Consider the following 14,573-nt stretch of genomic DNA (forward strand, 5'->3'; position numbering starts at 1 on the left):
GCAATAGGTAAGCAGCTTGGTGTGAAGAAATCAACTGTGGGAGCAATTATTAGAAAATGGAAGACATACAAGACCACTGATAATCTCCCTCGATCTGGGGCTCCACGCAAGATCTCACCCCGTGGGGTCAAAATGATCACAAGAACTGTGAGCAAAAATCCCAGAACCACACGGTGGGACCTAGTGAATGACCTGCAGAGAGCTGGGACCAAAGGAACAAAGGCTACCATCAGTAACACACTGCGCCGCCAGGGACTCAAATCCTGCAGTGCCAGACGTGTCCGGCCCGTCTGAAGTTTGCTAGAGAGCATTTGGATGATCATATGGTCAGATGAAACCAAAATAGAACTTTTTGGTAAAAACTCAACTTGTCGTGCTTGGAGGAGAAAGAATGCTGAGTTGCATCCAAAGAACACCATACCTACTGTGAAGCATGGGGGTGGAAACATCATGCTTTGGGGTTGTTATTCTGCAAAGGGACCAGGACGACTGATCCGTGTAAACGAAAGAATGAATGGGGCCATGTATCGTGAGATTTTGAGTGAAAACCTCCTTCTATCAGCAAAGGCATTGAAGATGAAACATGGCTGGGTCTTTCAGCATGACAATGATCCCAAACACACCGCCCGGGCAACGAAGGAGTGGCTTCGTAAGAAGCATTTCAAGGTCCTGGAGTGGCCTAGCCAGTCTCCAGATCTCAACCCCATCGAAAATCTTTGGAGTCCGTGTTGCCCAGTGACAGCCCCAAAACATTACTGCTCTAGAGGAGATCTGCATGGAGGAATGGGCCAAAATACCAGCAACAGTGTGTGAAAACCTTGTGAAGACTTACAGAAAACGTTTGACCTCTGTCATTGCCAACAAAGGGTATATAACAAAGTATTGAGATGAAATTTTGTTATTGACCAAATACTTATTTTCCACCATAATTTGCAAATAAATTCTTTAAAAATCCTACAATGTGATTTTCTGGATTTTTTTTTTCTCATTTTGTCTCTCATAGTTGAGGTATACCTATGATGAAAATTACAGGCCTCTCTCATCTTTTTAAGTGGGAGAACTTGCACAATTGGTGGCTGACTAAATACTTTTTTGCCCCACTGTATATTATGCTTCGACATCCAGATATGGATTTTCAAATACTTTTTTAGGCCACGGTGTCTAAAGAAATTTTAAGTTAGAAGATTTCTTGATCTTATGATTTGCAAACATGAAGACTCACTTGTGCAGGGAGAAGCAGATGGATCTGTAGAGGAACGATAGAAGTTGGCATCACATGGGCAGGTTAGAGCTGCTCGTGTCTCAGAGTGACTGTGGAGTGGACATTTCCCACAGAGCTGATCTCCTGCCACGGGCTTGTAGAAACCCACCTCACATGCTAATAGAAACACAAAAACAGAGTTTAACTCAGCACAATCCACAATCTGCTTCTTTGCCACTTATATATTCATACAATTTTTTAGTCAACATGAAATCAAAATGACAGATTTTCTGTTCCTGGTTTAAAGGATTAGTTCACTTCCAGAATGAAAATTCTGATAATTTACTCACCCCCATGTCATCCAAAATGTTCCTGTCTTTCTTTCTTCAGTCGTAAAGAAATTAAGGTTTTTAAAGAAAACATTCCAGGATTTTTTTTCCATGTAGTGGACTTCAACAGGGACCAACGGGTTAAAGGTCCAAATTACAGTTTCAGTGCAGCTTCAAAGGGCTCTACATGATCCTAGACGAGGAATAAGGGTATTATCTAGTGAAACGATCAGTCATTTTCTAAAAAAAATAAAATAAATAAATATAAAAATGTATATACTTTTTAACCACTAATGCTCATCTTGCACTAGCTAGACCTCACGAATTACGTAATCATGTTGAAAATGTTTTGTTAGATAAGACCTTATTCCTCGGCTGGGATTGTGTACAGCCTTTTAAAGCTGCATTGAAATTTGGACCTTCAACCCGTTGGCCATCATTGAAGTCCACTATAAAGAATAAAGTCCTGGAATGTTTTCCTCGGAAATCTTAATTTCTTTTCGACTGAAGAAAGAAAGAAAGACATGACCATCTTGGATGACATGGGGGTGAGTAAATTACCAGGAAATTTTCATTCTGGAAGTGAACTAATCTTTTAAATATGCATTCGTCAGGAGGTTATAAAGTTTCTTTATTGACATCCGTTTTTCCATAAAGAACCTGTAATATCCATGGAACCTTTCAGGAAACCCAGCAGGCACAGAACAGGCACACAACGTCATAAGACGTTGATATTTGGTTCAATTTCGGTTGCAACGTCGGGTGACCAAAATTCAATGTAAATTCAATGTCTAATGTCAATGTTAAATTGATGTCCAATACCGACATCAGCTGAAGTTGAGATTTTGTTGTTTTTAGGTTGCGCAACCAAAATCCAACGTTAAGTCAACGTCAAATTGAAGTCAAATATTGACGTCAACTCGATTTTCATTTTCAACCGAAATGCAACGTCTGTCCAACGTCTGTCCAACGTCATGTCCAACGTCAACCTGACGTTACATAGACGTCTGGTGCCTCCTGGGAAGGTTCTTTGCTGTGAAAAAAAGGTTATTTAGTCTATTAAAATGTTTTTACACTAAAATAAAATAAATAAATAAAAATGGTTCTTTTAACAACGGTTCACTGACAGGTTCACACTGGATCAAAATGGTTCATTCGTACGTATGCATACGACCTCACCTCACATTTTGTACAATTTGTCTAGACCCCGGTGACGGGTAGATTTAGGAGCGGTGTTAGAGGTAGGTCATTCGTATAAATTCATACAAATTACGTAACTCGTAAAATATGTACAATTTAGCAAAAATTAGCCACCTTGTAAAATATGTACGAATTACCATGGATTGAATATAATTCTGAGAAATTAAGCTGCAAATTATGAGAAATAAAGTCAGAATTGCAAGATATAAATGTGCTATTGTGAGAAAAAAAGTCAGAATTGTGAGATAAAAAGTCACAAAAAATAGCTTTTTACTATTTTTGATTAATTTGGGGAAACAGGTTTCCTCATTTATGAACCTTTATTTTTAAGAGTGTACGCTTTCTCATTGAATATCCTGTTTAACCCATAAATACATCACATTATGGAAGCAAAAAGAGTTGAATTTTTGTTAATTTTGAACATTATTTGAACAAAACGAAATGCAACAGGTTGTGAACAAGCAGCGCGACACAGTCACTCTCGAGTGTAGCGGTTCAGAGTTTACAAAACAAATGTTCAAGTGAGGACAACAAGTACATGGGTGAGGAATCTGAGTTTGGGGGTCGAGAATTAACAGAGTGATAGCAAGTTCTTTATCTCCACTGACAGAAACCCCAGGGAGTCCAAAAAGTATTCCTTCTTGCAGTATTTATCCTTGTCTGTTTTTTCTTTTGGCTTGATCCGATTAATCCTTCCCTCCCTTGATGTTTTTTTTGAAAAGCTCCTGAGTTGAAAAGCAGGTCACGATAAACATTGGGGCTGTACGCTCATGGAGTATAGTGACGTCTATGCTCTTTGAAGTTTTTGACATAATACCTCTGGCAACGCAATCAGAAGTGCGTATTCGACATACACACTGACAGACAGACGTGACTTAATCATGATGAACTTTGGTGACCTTTTCCGTTTTGGGCTGAAATCCCCCTTTTAAGACTCTTTCTACTTAGTAACTCTCTTTTCAAAGCAGATAAGGGTTAAAAAAAAACACGAGGGGTGAGAAGAGACTCCGGTGCTCTTTATTCGGCGGTGTTTACATACACTACATTAGGGCTGCTGTGTTCTCTGTTTTTTTTTTTGTTTAGTTTTTTTGCACATTGGCATACTGTTTGGTTTGTCAGCACCTGTCAGAGCAACGCTCTCCTTGCATCTACATTTGCATTACAATGAATTTTAATGAATATTTACAGCCATTGTATGCTGACCTTGATTTTTACTCTTTGCGTAGATGGTTAAATAAATATGGTTGAAAAGAATAACCACCAAGTTGTTTTTCATGACCAGACTATGCAAGGTCTTGTAGGAGAACAAGGTGATTCAAGCATTGACACGAACAAAATGTTTTTATTTACCACAGTGTAACCTCACACGCTCAACCAAATTATCACGAATGGGCACCTTTCCACAGTAAGTGTCGAAAACAGTGTTGGAATTACATATTTCATAAAAAAAAATTCAACATGAAATTATCATAAGATTGATAGAGAACTACTGGATTAGGTTAGGTAAGATTAGAAAAAACATTATAATATAATATAATATAATATAATATAATATAATATAATATAATATAATATAATAAATATAATATAATATATAATATAATATAATATAATAAATATAATAAATATAATATAATATAATATAATATAAAAATAACAATTGCTAAAACTTGTAAATAAAACTTTGAAAATATTTACTTATTGTTTACTTATTATCTTTATTTAAAAGATAATAAAACATGTTAAAATAAAAATATTATAAAGATTAATCAGTAGAAAAATGATATAAATCACAATAAAATAGAATACTGGTTAAAACTTGTACATTAAAAATGCAACCACAAAAATATGAATTTGGCTAAAATATAAAAATACTGAAAAGATTGACTTATTATTTACTTATTTTGATTATTTTTAAACAATAATAACATATATTTTAAATAAAAAATCATAAGACTGAAACAGATGTACTTTATCAGATTATTTCTTCAAAGATTAGTCAGTAGACAATATAATATAACTGAAAAAAATTCACTTATTGTTTACTTATTATTTAAAAGATAATGAACCAAATGTTAAAATAAAAATATTATACAACTGATAAAGATTAATCAGCAGAAAAAATGATAGAAATCACAATATAATATAATATAATATAATATATTACAACATATATTATATAACATTAATATAATATAAAACGCAATGCATTTGCTAACATGCATTTACATGTCCACAATTACCCTGCTGAAATACAATAAAAAACAATTAAAATTTTCGTCAAAAAAAAAAAAAAATTGTAAAACAACAACAACAACAACAACAACAATAATAATAATAATAATAATAATTATTATTATTATTATTATTATTATTATTTATAATAATATTTATAGACACTTTAAAATAAACTTTTAGGCCAAAGATTACAAGATGTATGTGGTATTATGCAGATGATTACGACTCTAAAAATGACCAGAAATTGTGAATTTCCAAATTTAGAGTTGACAGGTCAAATATTTGACAATATAATTTTAAAGGCATAGTTCACCCAAAATGAAAATTCTCTCAACATATACTCTTTTCAAACTTTCTCTCTTCTGTGGAACACAAAAGCAGTGACATGAGGGTGAGTAAATAACGATTTAATTTGGGCAAACTGTTTCTTTAAGAGCCTCACAATGAGTATCCTTGAATACACACAAAAACACATACGGAAACACTCTTCATGCTCACAAACAGTTCAGAACTCTTATGGGAGCCAAACAACAGCTGCTAATGAGCTGGGAGGATTGTCTGAGTGATGAATGATTCTGTCAGTGAAATCATAGCTGGAAATGGGGCACTCCATCACAGGTCCTCCAAACACACGTGCTGTAAACGTCCCCCTCTCCACTGAAGGGGTTACTGATTGCTCAGGGTCCGGACGCATCCAGCACACTCATGTTAGTGTGTCATTCGCCTGGTACTCGCTGTCCTGCTTTAGATTTGGACCAGCCACACATACAGCACAGTGGTGTACCATTTTAAAGATGCATGGAGGCCTGTACTATTACTGTAATGATTGTTTCCTGTGAGAGCCATAAAACAGATGTTCCCATTCAGTCTCTAACATACAACACAAACACTTCTGCTGTGTTGTTTTAACATGACATAATGGCTAAATCCCTAAAAGGCCTAACAAAAGTGCACTGTTATTAAGTCCAATAAGTCATAATTTCATAATGTAGTTTTTTACCCAAACAGTTACTGTACATTTAAAACTCCTTTAAAATATCTAAATAATCTCTGCCATGATTGGATAACCAATCACAACCATAGTAGTCGTTGATGAATAGGCATAAATATCTAAAGGAGGTGGTCATATGTTAATGAGCTCATGAATAATGTAGATCACAACAGTGATGTGTACAAGATGCACCTACAGATGCAGTACAAGATGCACCTAAATAAATAATATGAAATATAAACATTGATTACAATTTTAAATGTCTTTCCTCTTGTTCCCTTCCAAAAATCTAAATAAATGCAGCTTAGCTGAATGCAATCAAAAATGCTGTATTATTGTGAAATATTATTACAATTTAAAATAACTGTTTTTGAATATATTTTAATGTGATATAATTTATGATCAGTGTTGGGGAGTAACTAGTTACATGTAACAGAATTATGTAATTTAATTACAAAATAAATGTAAGGCCCCGTTTACACTATAGTGCGTTTTCGTTTTAAAACGCATAACTTTTGCTAAGGTTACGCCTGCAATTTACACTACTCCGGTGTTTTCGAGGTCAAAAACTGAGACTTTTGAAAATGCTGCAGACCCCGTTTTAGTTTGAAAACTCTGGGGTTGCGTTTCAGTGTAAATGGAGCAAACCGGAGACTTTTGAAAATGATGGCGTGGCTGCACACATTCACTCTGCGTATCCTTGACGACCGTGTAAACAATAACATCATGCTCATTATTGTACCCATAGATACATATGTGTAGATTCCCCATTCGACTGCTCCAAGCAAGTAGACGCGTCCTCCATCTAAATAATAGGGATCTACCTACACATATCTATGGTTGTACCTGTATGAATGGTCATGTGACTTGCGTTTTCGGTTGTGTATTGTAAACGGAGATCGTTTCTGAAACGGCAGTGTAAACGGGGATCGTTTTCATTCTAAAACGCCGTTTTAAAACGAAAACACACTAGTGTAAACGGGGCCTAACTGTAATCTGTTACAGTTACTGAGAAAAATGTGTAATTAAATTACAGTTACTTACGAAAATGTTAGGTAACACTTTATTTTAAGGTGTAATAATACAGAGTAATTACCTAATTAAGCACTTAGTAGTAGCCGTTGTACTTGCATGAAATAAAATGTACTTACCATGTAACTAAGTTATGGAACAGCCTGTACTTACAGTTTGTAATTATGTAGCTGTAAGAGGCAGCTACTGTTACACATATGTAACAGACCGAGTCTGTTACACAGCTACTTGTACACTTACGTGAGTAATTACCTAGTTAAGGTAAGTCTTGATACACTTTAAGCAGCTTATGCCTGTGTACTTGCATTTATAATTACGTTGTATAAAGTCTGCAACACATTATGTAACAATCTTTTGGTTACATAAGTAGCTGTGTAACAGACTCGGTCTGTTACATATGTGTAACAGTAGCTGCCTATTACATCTACATAATTACAAACGGTAAGTACAGACTGTTCCATAACTTAGTTACATGGTAAGTACATTTTGTTTCATGTAAGTACAACAGCTACTACTAAGTACTTAACTAGGTAATTACTCTGTATTATGGACACCTTAAAATAAAGTGTTACCAAATGTTAATGATTACAAAGGAGGGTTACCTCTGAATATTTTCACACACATACAGATATGATTGATTTCTTTCCCAAACTGCATTGATGGCTCTAAAATATAAGACACTATTTAGGTTTATGTATATGCTTTATTTTTGAAGATTAACTGTAAGGTTAACCCAGCCTGCTTTAAATGTTTTAAAATGATTAACAGTTGAAAACATTCATTAGAAATTTACAAAAGTAATCACAAAGTAATCAAATGTATTTAGTTACATTACGTAAAGTAATTGAAACAGTGACACTACTTATTACATTTTAAATAGGGTAACTTGTAAACTATAACATTTCCAAAGTAACCTTCCCAACACTGTATATAATTTAACGTAATTTATTCCTGTAATAAAAAAACTGAATCTGCATCATTACTCCAGTCTTGTGTCACGTGATCTTTCAGAAATCATTCTAATATGCTAATAGAAATTTCTTATTTATTATCAATGTTGAAAACAGTTGTGCTACTTAATATTTTTGTGAAAAAATATTTGATGAATAGAAAGTTCAGAATGACAGGATTTATTTTTAAGTTTTTGTAACACTATAAATGTATTTACAGTCACTTTTGATCAATTAATGCATCCCTGCTGAATAAAAGTGTTTTTAAAAAATATACACAAACTTTTGAATGGCACTGTGCATATACATGCAAAACCATATTTTAATTTACTTTAAAACATTTTGGAATAAACTGAATTCATTACATCTCATACCTAAGGCAAGAAATGCTCCTCTGAGGCATATCAGATCATGCTCGTGTCAAGACTGAAATCCTTGAACTGTCTGAATGTTATCATTAAAAATCAATTCTCTCTGGAGCATTTACCATGAAACTGATTACTGAAAGACCTCTTTTTGCAACAGAGTTTCCGTCTGGGCGGACTGAAGAGGAAGCTGCATTGCCATGCACATTGTCTTTTAACTATCAAAAAGCAAAGATTTTCCACAGGTTGTGCACCTGCTGTATTATTTCTCTCAAATCATAAAGCATAAGCTTCTGCCATTTTTTTTTCATGACAGCACTTTTAGGGGTGACATTAATCAAGGTTAGTGACATTTGGAGTCGGCCAATCCGTCCCCAGGCAAAAATCCCAGCAGCAGCAGCGATACCGAGCATGACTGGCACCGTCCAGATCCCGAAGCCATGCAGCCACGATAAGACCTAATGCCGACTGGCCCTCAAACCACAAGGGAACGAGTCTCAAGATCGAACAACCAGAGGGTAAAAATAAATAAAGAAATAAATAAGGACGGATAAGAAGGGGAGAAGATGAATTGCTTGCAAGCGTTTGGGCCTTCAAGCTTCGGCTTTGACTATCAAAATGCCAATTCATGCATGAAATTCAAGCAGAACCAAGAGTACAATAACAGCGAATACAGACATGACCTTTTGATAGTCATTAAATAGACAGGTCTTTGATTTCAAACAGCGTGGATCGTATTTTGCATTACAATACTAGGATTTACCTGCATATTAGACTTCAGTCATAATTAGACTTCAGTCATAATAATGTCTGCGGTTTTGCTAAATATCTCCTCTGTGGATTTAAAGGCACAGTGCACCCAAAAATGAACATTTTATCATCCACCCTGGTGTCATTCCGACCACATATTTTAATAGAATTATGTTTTAATCAAAACAACACAGAGAACCGCTTGAAAATCACCCAACTCTGGTTTCTCTTTCTCATTTACTATCAAAAGACAATTCTCATCTCTTGAGTGGACCTCTGGGGCGGGCTCTGCAACATTTACATACACTTCAAACAATATTTAGGCCTAAATATATGATTTATGCATTAACATTTGCATACCCATTTGGATTAGACAGTTTTAACATAAACTAATAAACTTATTGTGATGCATATTCGTATCTGAATGTACACAATAACCGGGTTCATATATTTATCATCAATAAATCAAATTTCTAATCTCATACATTTTATCTAATTGGAATATTGCTTATTCCATACCTAGCCATATTTGAACTATTCATACATTTTAACTAAATAAATGTAATTGTTTTCACAATTAACCAATTTTTTATTTTATTTTATTTTATTTTATTTTAACAAATCTTTGTTTTATTTATTATTTATTTATTTATTTATTTTTTACAGTATATGCATCACATTAATTTTATTGGTTTATGTTAAAATGGCATAATCCAAATAGAAAGAAATTTTATATGCAATTCAAATACATAAATTTATTTGTATATGTGCGTCAGGCCCGGATTAACACAGTGTAGTGCTAGGGTGACCACATTTAAAGTGCCCCCATCTAAAATATTTAAGAGCACGGTAAAAAAATCAGGAGCACATTCTGATCAATAACAAAAATTAGCCTTCCCATTACAAGGTAATATTTGACTTAAAGTGATTTACAGGGGCATTTTTTTTTTTTTTTGTATTTTTTGTACTGGCATTTTTTTTCAAATTTTATTAAAAGTATGTCATTATGTAAAATTCAAAAATCTAGATTTATAAGCTTTTCCAAAATTTCTAATAAAAAAAAAAATAGAATAAGAACAGTTAGAATAAGAAGAATAAGTTACCAATGAAAATAAATCAGTATTAACAAAATTAGTTTCCACTACAAAGGTGGCACAGAAGAACACAAAAGTGGCATGTAGGTAAATTTACAGACATTTACAGAGGCTCGGAGGTGGCATGGATGTTTTAAATTCACAACAATGATGTGAGATTAATTTTTAAATATAAAATTTTGAATACAGAACTATTGTTTGATTGAAATGATTCAAATAACTGAAATAACACTTTAAAAATAAAACTGCCAGCAGGTGGCGGTAAGTCACTGATTTTATCACTGAATCATTCATTCAGTTGATTCGTTTAAATGGCTGATTCATTCAGGAACAAAGCAAGCGACTGTCTTTATGAATGGGTAATTGAATCATTGACTCACTAGATTTATTTAAAAACAGGTTCATTCATAAAAATAAAAAAAAACACCGCTTGGAGATGAGAATAGGCTCAGCTGTGACTGAAACTATTTTCGTTGAAGAAATAGAGCAAAATCAGGCAATATTGTAAAAGTCATACAATGTATGTCACTTAATATTAACTTATTGTTTATTGAACTGTTGTATTAATTTAATATCACATTTGCAAACTCCCTAAATAATCTTTAAAAGCTGTCACTCACTTCAGTTCATTGCGATCTCACAAAGTTCCATTATAATCAATGAAACTCTCACCGCTGCACAACGAATCTCTTATTTACAGCCTGTCTACACTTTGTTTGTTCTAACGAGAGGATTTGTGAGCTTGCATAACTCAGCAATGAACAAAACTCCAGTATTTTGAGCAGTGAGTGGATTCTGAATAACATTGCATTCAAGGAATCAACATATGTCTGCGATACATTACTCAACGCTGCAAAAAACATGTAACGTTAAGTAGACATCTTTGAAGCTCCCCTGAGCTCAAACACAAATGTGACCCTGGACCACAAAACCAGTCTTAAGTCGCTGGGGTATATTTGTAGCAATAGCCAAAAATACATTGTATGGGTCAAAATTATAAAAAAAAAAAAAAAGATTATGCCAAAAATCGTTATAGTCATTATATCATTAAAATCATATTATTAAGTAAAGATCATGTTCCACGAAAATATTTTGTAAATTTTTTACTGTAAATGTATAAAAACTTTTTGATTAGTAATATGCATTGCTAAGAACTTCATTTGGACAACTTTAAAGGCGATTTTCTCAATATTTAGATTTTTTTGCATCCTCAGATTCCAGATTTTCAAATAGTTGTATCTTGGCCAAATATTGTCAGATAACACACCATACATCAATGGAAAGCTTATTTATTCAGCTTTCAGAGTATGTATAAATCTCAATTTCGAAAAAAATTTGACACTTAAGACTGGTTTCGTGGTCCAGGGTCACAAATATTCTGATCAGGTTAGTCGCAAAGGTGCACCTAAATATTTTTTGATAGTAGCACGCAGTACTTTTCAGTCGCAAAGCTGCGACCTGACCCAATCTCAATTCTTTATGTATATATTGTATCATTAACTATTAATTTTGTATGTATCTGCATCTCTTCCAGCAAAATAATATATTTACAAAACATGAAAAATATTTTAAAGGTCTAGTCATTATCTTAATCACTTGGTGCCCCCCTATTGGCTGGTGCCCCAGGGCACTCACCCAATCCAGTCTATGGATAAACCGGCCCTGATGTGCGTGTATAAAAAAGGACACAATGCAGGTTTGGGCTGATATAGGGCTAAATGAGGACAAAACTTTCATTGAACTATTCCTTTAATTGATCCCAAGGCTACAAGAAGAAGTGCATGAGTTATAAAGCCCACAAACACAACCCCCCTATGCACAAAATAACCATATACCTTTGACACACAAGCATATCTTAATTTGTGAAAATGGCTTGTGCTGGCCTGAAGAAAGCAGCCTAATTCGAAACCGGCCATGTGTAAAAATGTCTGTTTATCCCAGAGGGAGGCTTTTAATGGATATATAAGAGGGCCGTAAGGAGTTAATTGTTTGTGGCCCGCAATCTGATATTAACTACACTGTGTGGCATAGAGCACGAGGGCAGACGAGTCTATTATCTAGTTTACTCTCAAATACTTGCATTAATATACATATAGATATATGTGTGTGTGTCTGTGTGGACGTGCATCCAATTTTGCTTCTGTTTTCTATTTTGGCCCTTAATCTTATTGTCTGTAGTTGTGGTTAGGCTGTGTCCTCCAAAGATCTCATCTTAAACTTTCCAAGCGCAGGAGGGTAATTGCTATCAGATCAATTTACTCAAGAAAAGTGGTGCCTGTTTCTAAGTGCTTGATAGATGGAGACCAACTTGTCTAAATTGGGGGCGACCTTGAAGAGTCATTAACAGTAGAAGGAGAAATGCGGCTGGTGACTTTATTGACTTGGAGAATCCTTTGTGATTGCGCAGATACACTCCACTGCCCGTGATATGGAAAAAGACATAAATAAATGATTAAACAGAATTCAAATGATTTGTTAGAACTTCCTTTGAAATGCATTTCTGAACATTTAACATCCTTCCTGCTGACTAAAGAAAAAAAACAAAAAACAGGACGAGCTAAAAAAGACTAGTAAAAGGCATGCTTTCGATTGATTTATGACTGGTCAAGTTGGGCTAATGGAAACAAAATCCATCTTAAAGGAAGAGTTCACTTAAAAATGAAAATGGCAATCCAAGAGGTAGATGAGTTGTCATCTCACATCAAAATCTACCAACATATCCGTGCATATTTCTCTCTTGATTCAGACAAGTTTGTAAGGTTGTAAGGTTTGAAGTTACAAACTTTAGTTTCTTACAAACACGCAACTTTTCACTTCACAAGACGTTAATTGATGGACTGGAGTCATGTGGATTACTTGTGGATAATTGTGATTTTTTTATCAGCTGTTTGGACTCTCATTCTAACGGCACCCATTCACTACAGATGATCCATTGGTGAGCAAATTATATAACGAATGAAGTCATCTACATCTTGGATGACCTGAGAAAGAGTACATTTTCAAGTAATTTTCAAGTACATTTTCAAGTAATATTCCTTTAAAGCAAAACAGGATTATATATATTTTACTAATAGAAATTACCATTCTTCCCCAGTTGATTGATTGCAATAAGATTTTTTTATATTACAAGGTATCTCATCTGAACATTAGATAAAGTAAGGTTCAAAAGTCTTCTTTCATTTTTTTTTTTTTTTTTACATGCTAGAGTTTAAGGTTTTTACAGAAAGGATTGTTAATAGTTTTTATCACTATAAATCAGAAAATACTGTCAACAGACAGAAAAATAAAATAATGGTGTAAAATTGTGTATAAAAGCAGGCATGAACAAACCCCTCTGTAAAAACCTTATATAGAATATAGTTAAGAATAAAACTGTAAAGTTTGATGGATGTAAGTACTGAAGTGGAGATTTCTGACTGATTTTGAGAAAATTGCCTTTAAAAGGTACTGCAATTAAATTTTAAATATGCAAATATATAAAGTGCAACAAAATAAATAATTAAAAGTCTTTTTTGCATGTTTTCATTTAGTCTGAAAAAACTTGCAATGAAAAGCCAGCCTAATATCTCAAAATTGACCAGTGCATGGAAAAACGTGTTCCAGTAAACCTGCTGTGAACTGCTTAAACCAGCCTAAGGTGGTTTGCAAGTTTTATCTGATTTTAGCTAGCTGATCTCCCAGTCTGCTCCAAACCCCTATAAAACTATTAAAGGGATAGTTCAACCATTACTTACCCTCATGTTTTTCCAAACCTGTATGAGTTGAACACAAAAGATAATATTTTGAAGAATGTTGGTGACCAAAAAGTTGAAGCCACTGATTTTACTGATACTAGCTTCTTGTTTGTTAAACAGAAGAAAGAAACTCATATATAATTAGCATTTTTGGTTTAAGTAGCCCTTTAAATCAGATCATTTAAAATCAACAAATCACCTTAGGCTTTTTTTTTTTTTTTATTTTAATATTGAACAGACCAGCACTGGCCATTTAAAATGCTATAACTAGTCCAAACTGGTTTACAAAAGTTCTCAAAAAAATCTCAACCAGCACGGTAATAATTTGCTCAACCGTCGAAACTCTTGCTAACGAGATGCATCTGCACGCGCTGTACGATCCTTGACAGTCGATTCCCAGCAGGGAAGCCCTGTACCTCGGACCACTGCTTCTGTCCAGTGGCTACATCGCACACTTGCTGTAGGGTAAAGCTAATGAAGTCGTTTAATCTACCTGAACGCTCCCACAGGGGCGTCCCACTTTAATTATGTTCTTAAACGTCTCTCACATGCACTAATAGGCAGAAATGAAACATGGCACCACGTTAACAAATCCTGGTGGAAGAAGGGACCTCAGCACAGATATTAAAAACTTCATGGGCTGGCATTAATTTTAGCAGCTACGGAGGTGCGAAAGCTATGTAGCAAAG

The 14,573-nt window shown here is 34.4% G+C and overlaps 1 protein-coding gene across 6 annotated transcripts in view; it reads right to left on the reverse strand.

Annotated features, from left to right (window-relative positions):
- The window catches only part of epha8 (eph receptor A8), a 184,595-nt gene that overhangs the window by 19,190 nt on the left and 150,832 nt on the right, over window positions 1–14,573 (reverse strand). For all 6 annotated transcript variants that reach the window (XM_058790811.1, XM_058790809.1, XM_058790807.1 and 3 more), the window contains one exon: window positions 1,223–1,378. In XM_058790811.1, coding sequence (XP_058646794.1) covers window positions 1,223–1,378 — 156 coding nt within the window. The remainder of the gene's footprint in view (window positions 1–1,222; window positions 1,379–14,573) is intronic.

Source organism: Onychostoma macrolepis, chromosome 11 (genome assembly GCF_012432095.1).
Source record: "Onychostoma macrolepis isolate SWU-2019 chromosome 11, ASM1243209v1, whole genome shotgun sequence".
NCBI classification, from domain to species: domain Eukaryota; kingdom Metazoa; phylum Chordata; class Actinopteri; order Cypriniformes; family Cyprinidae; genus Onychostoma; species Onychostoma macrolepis.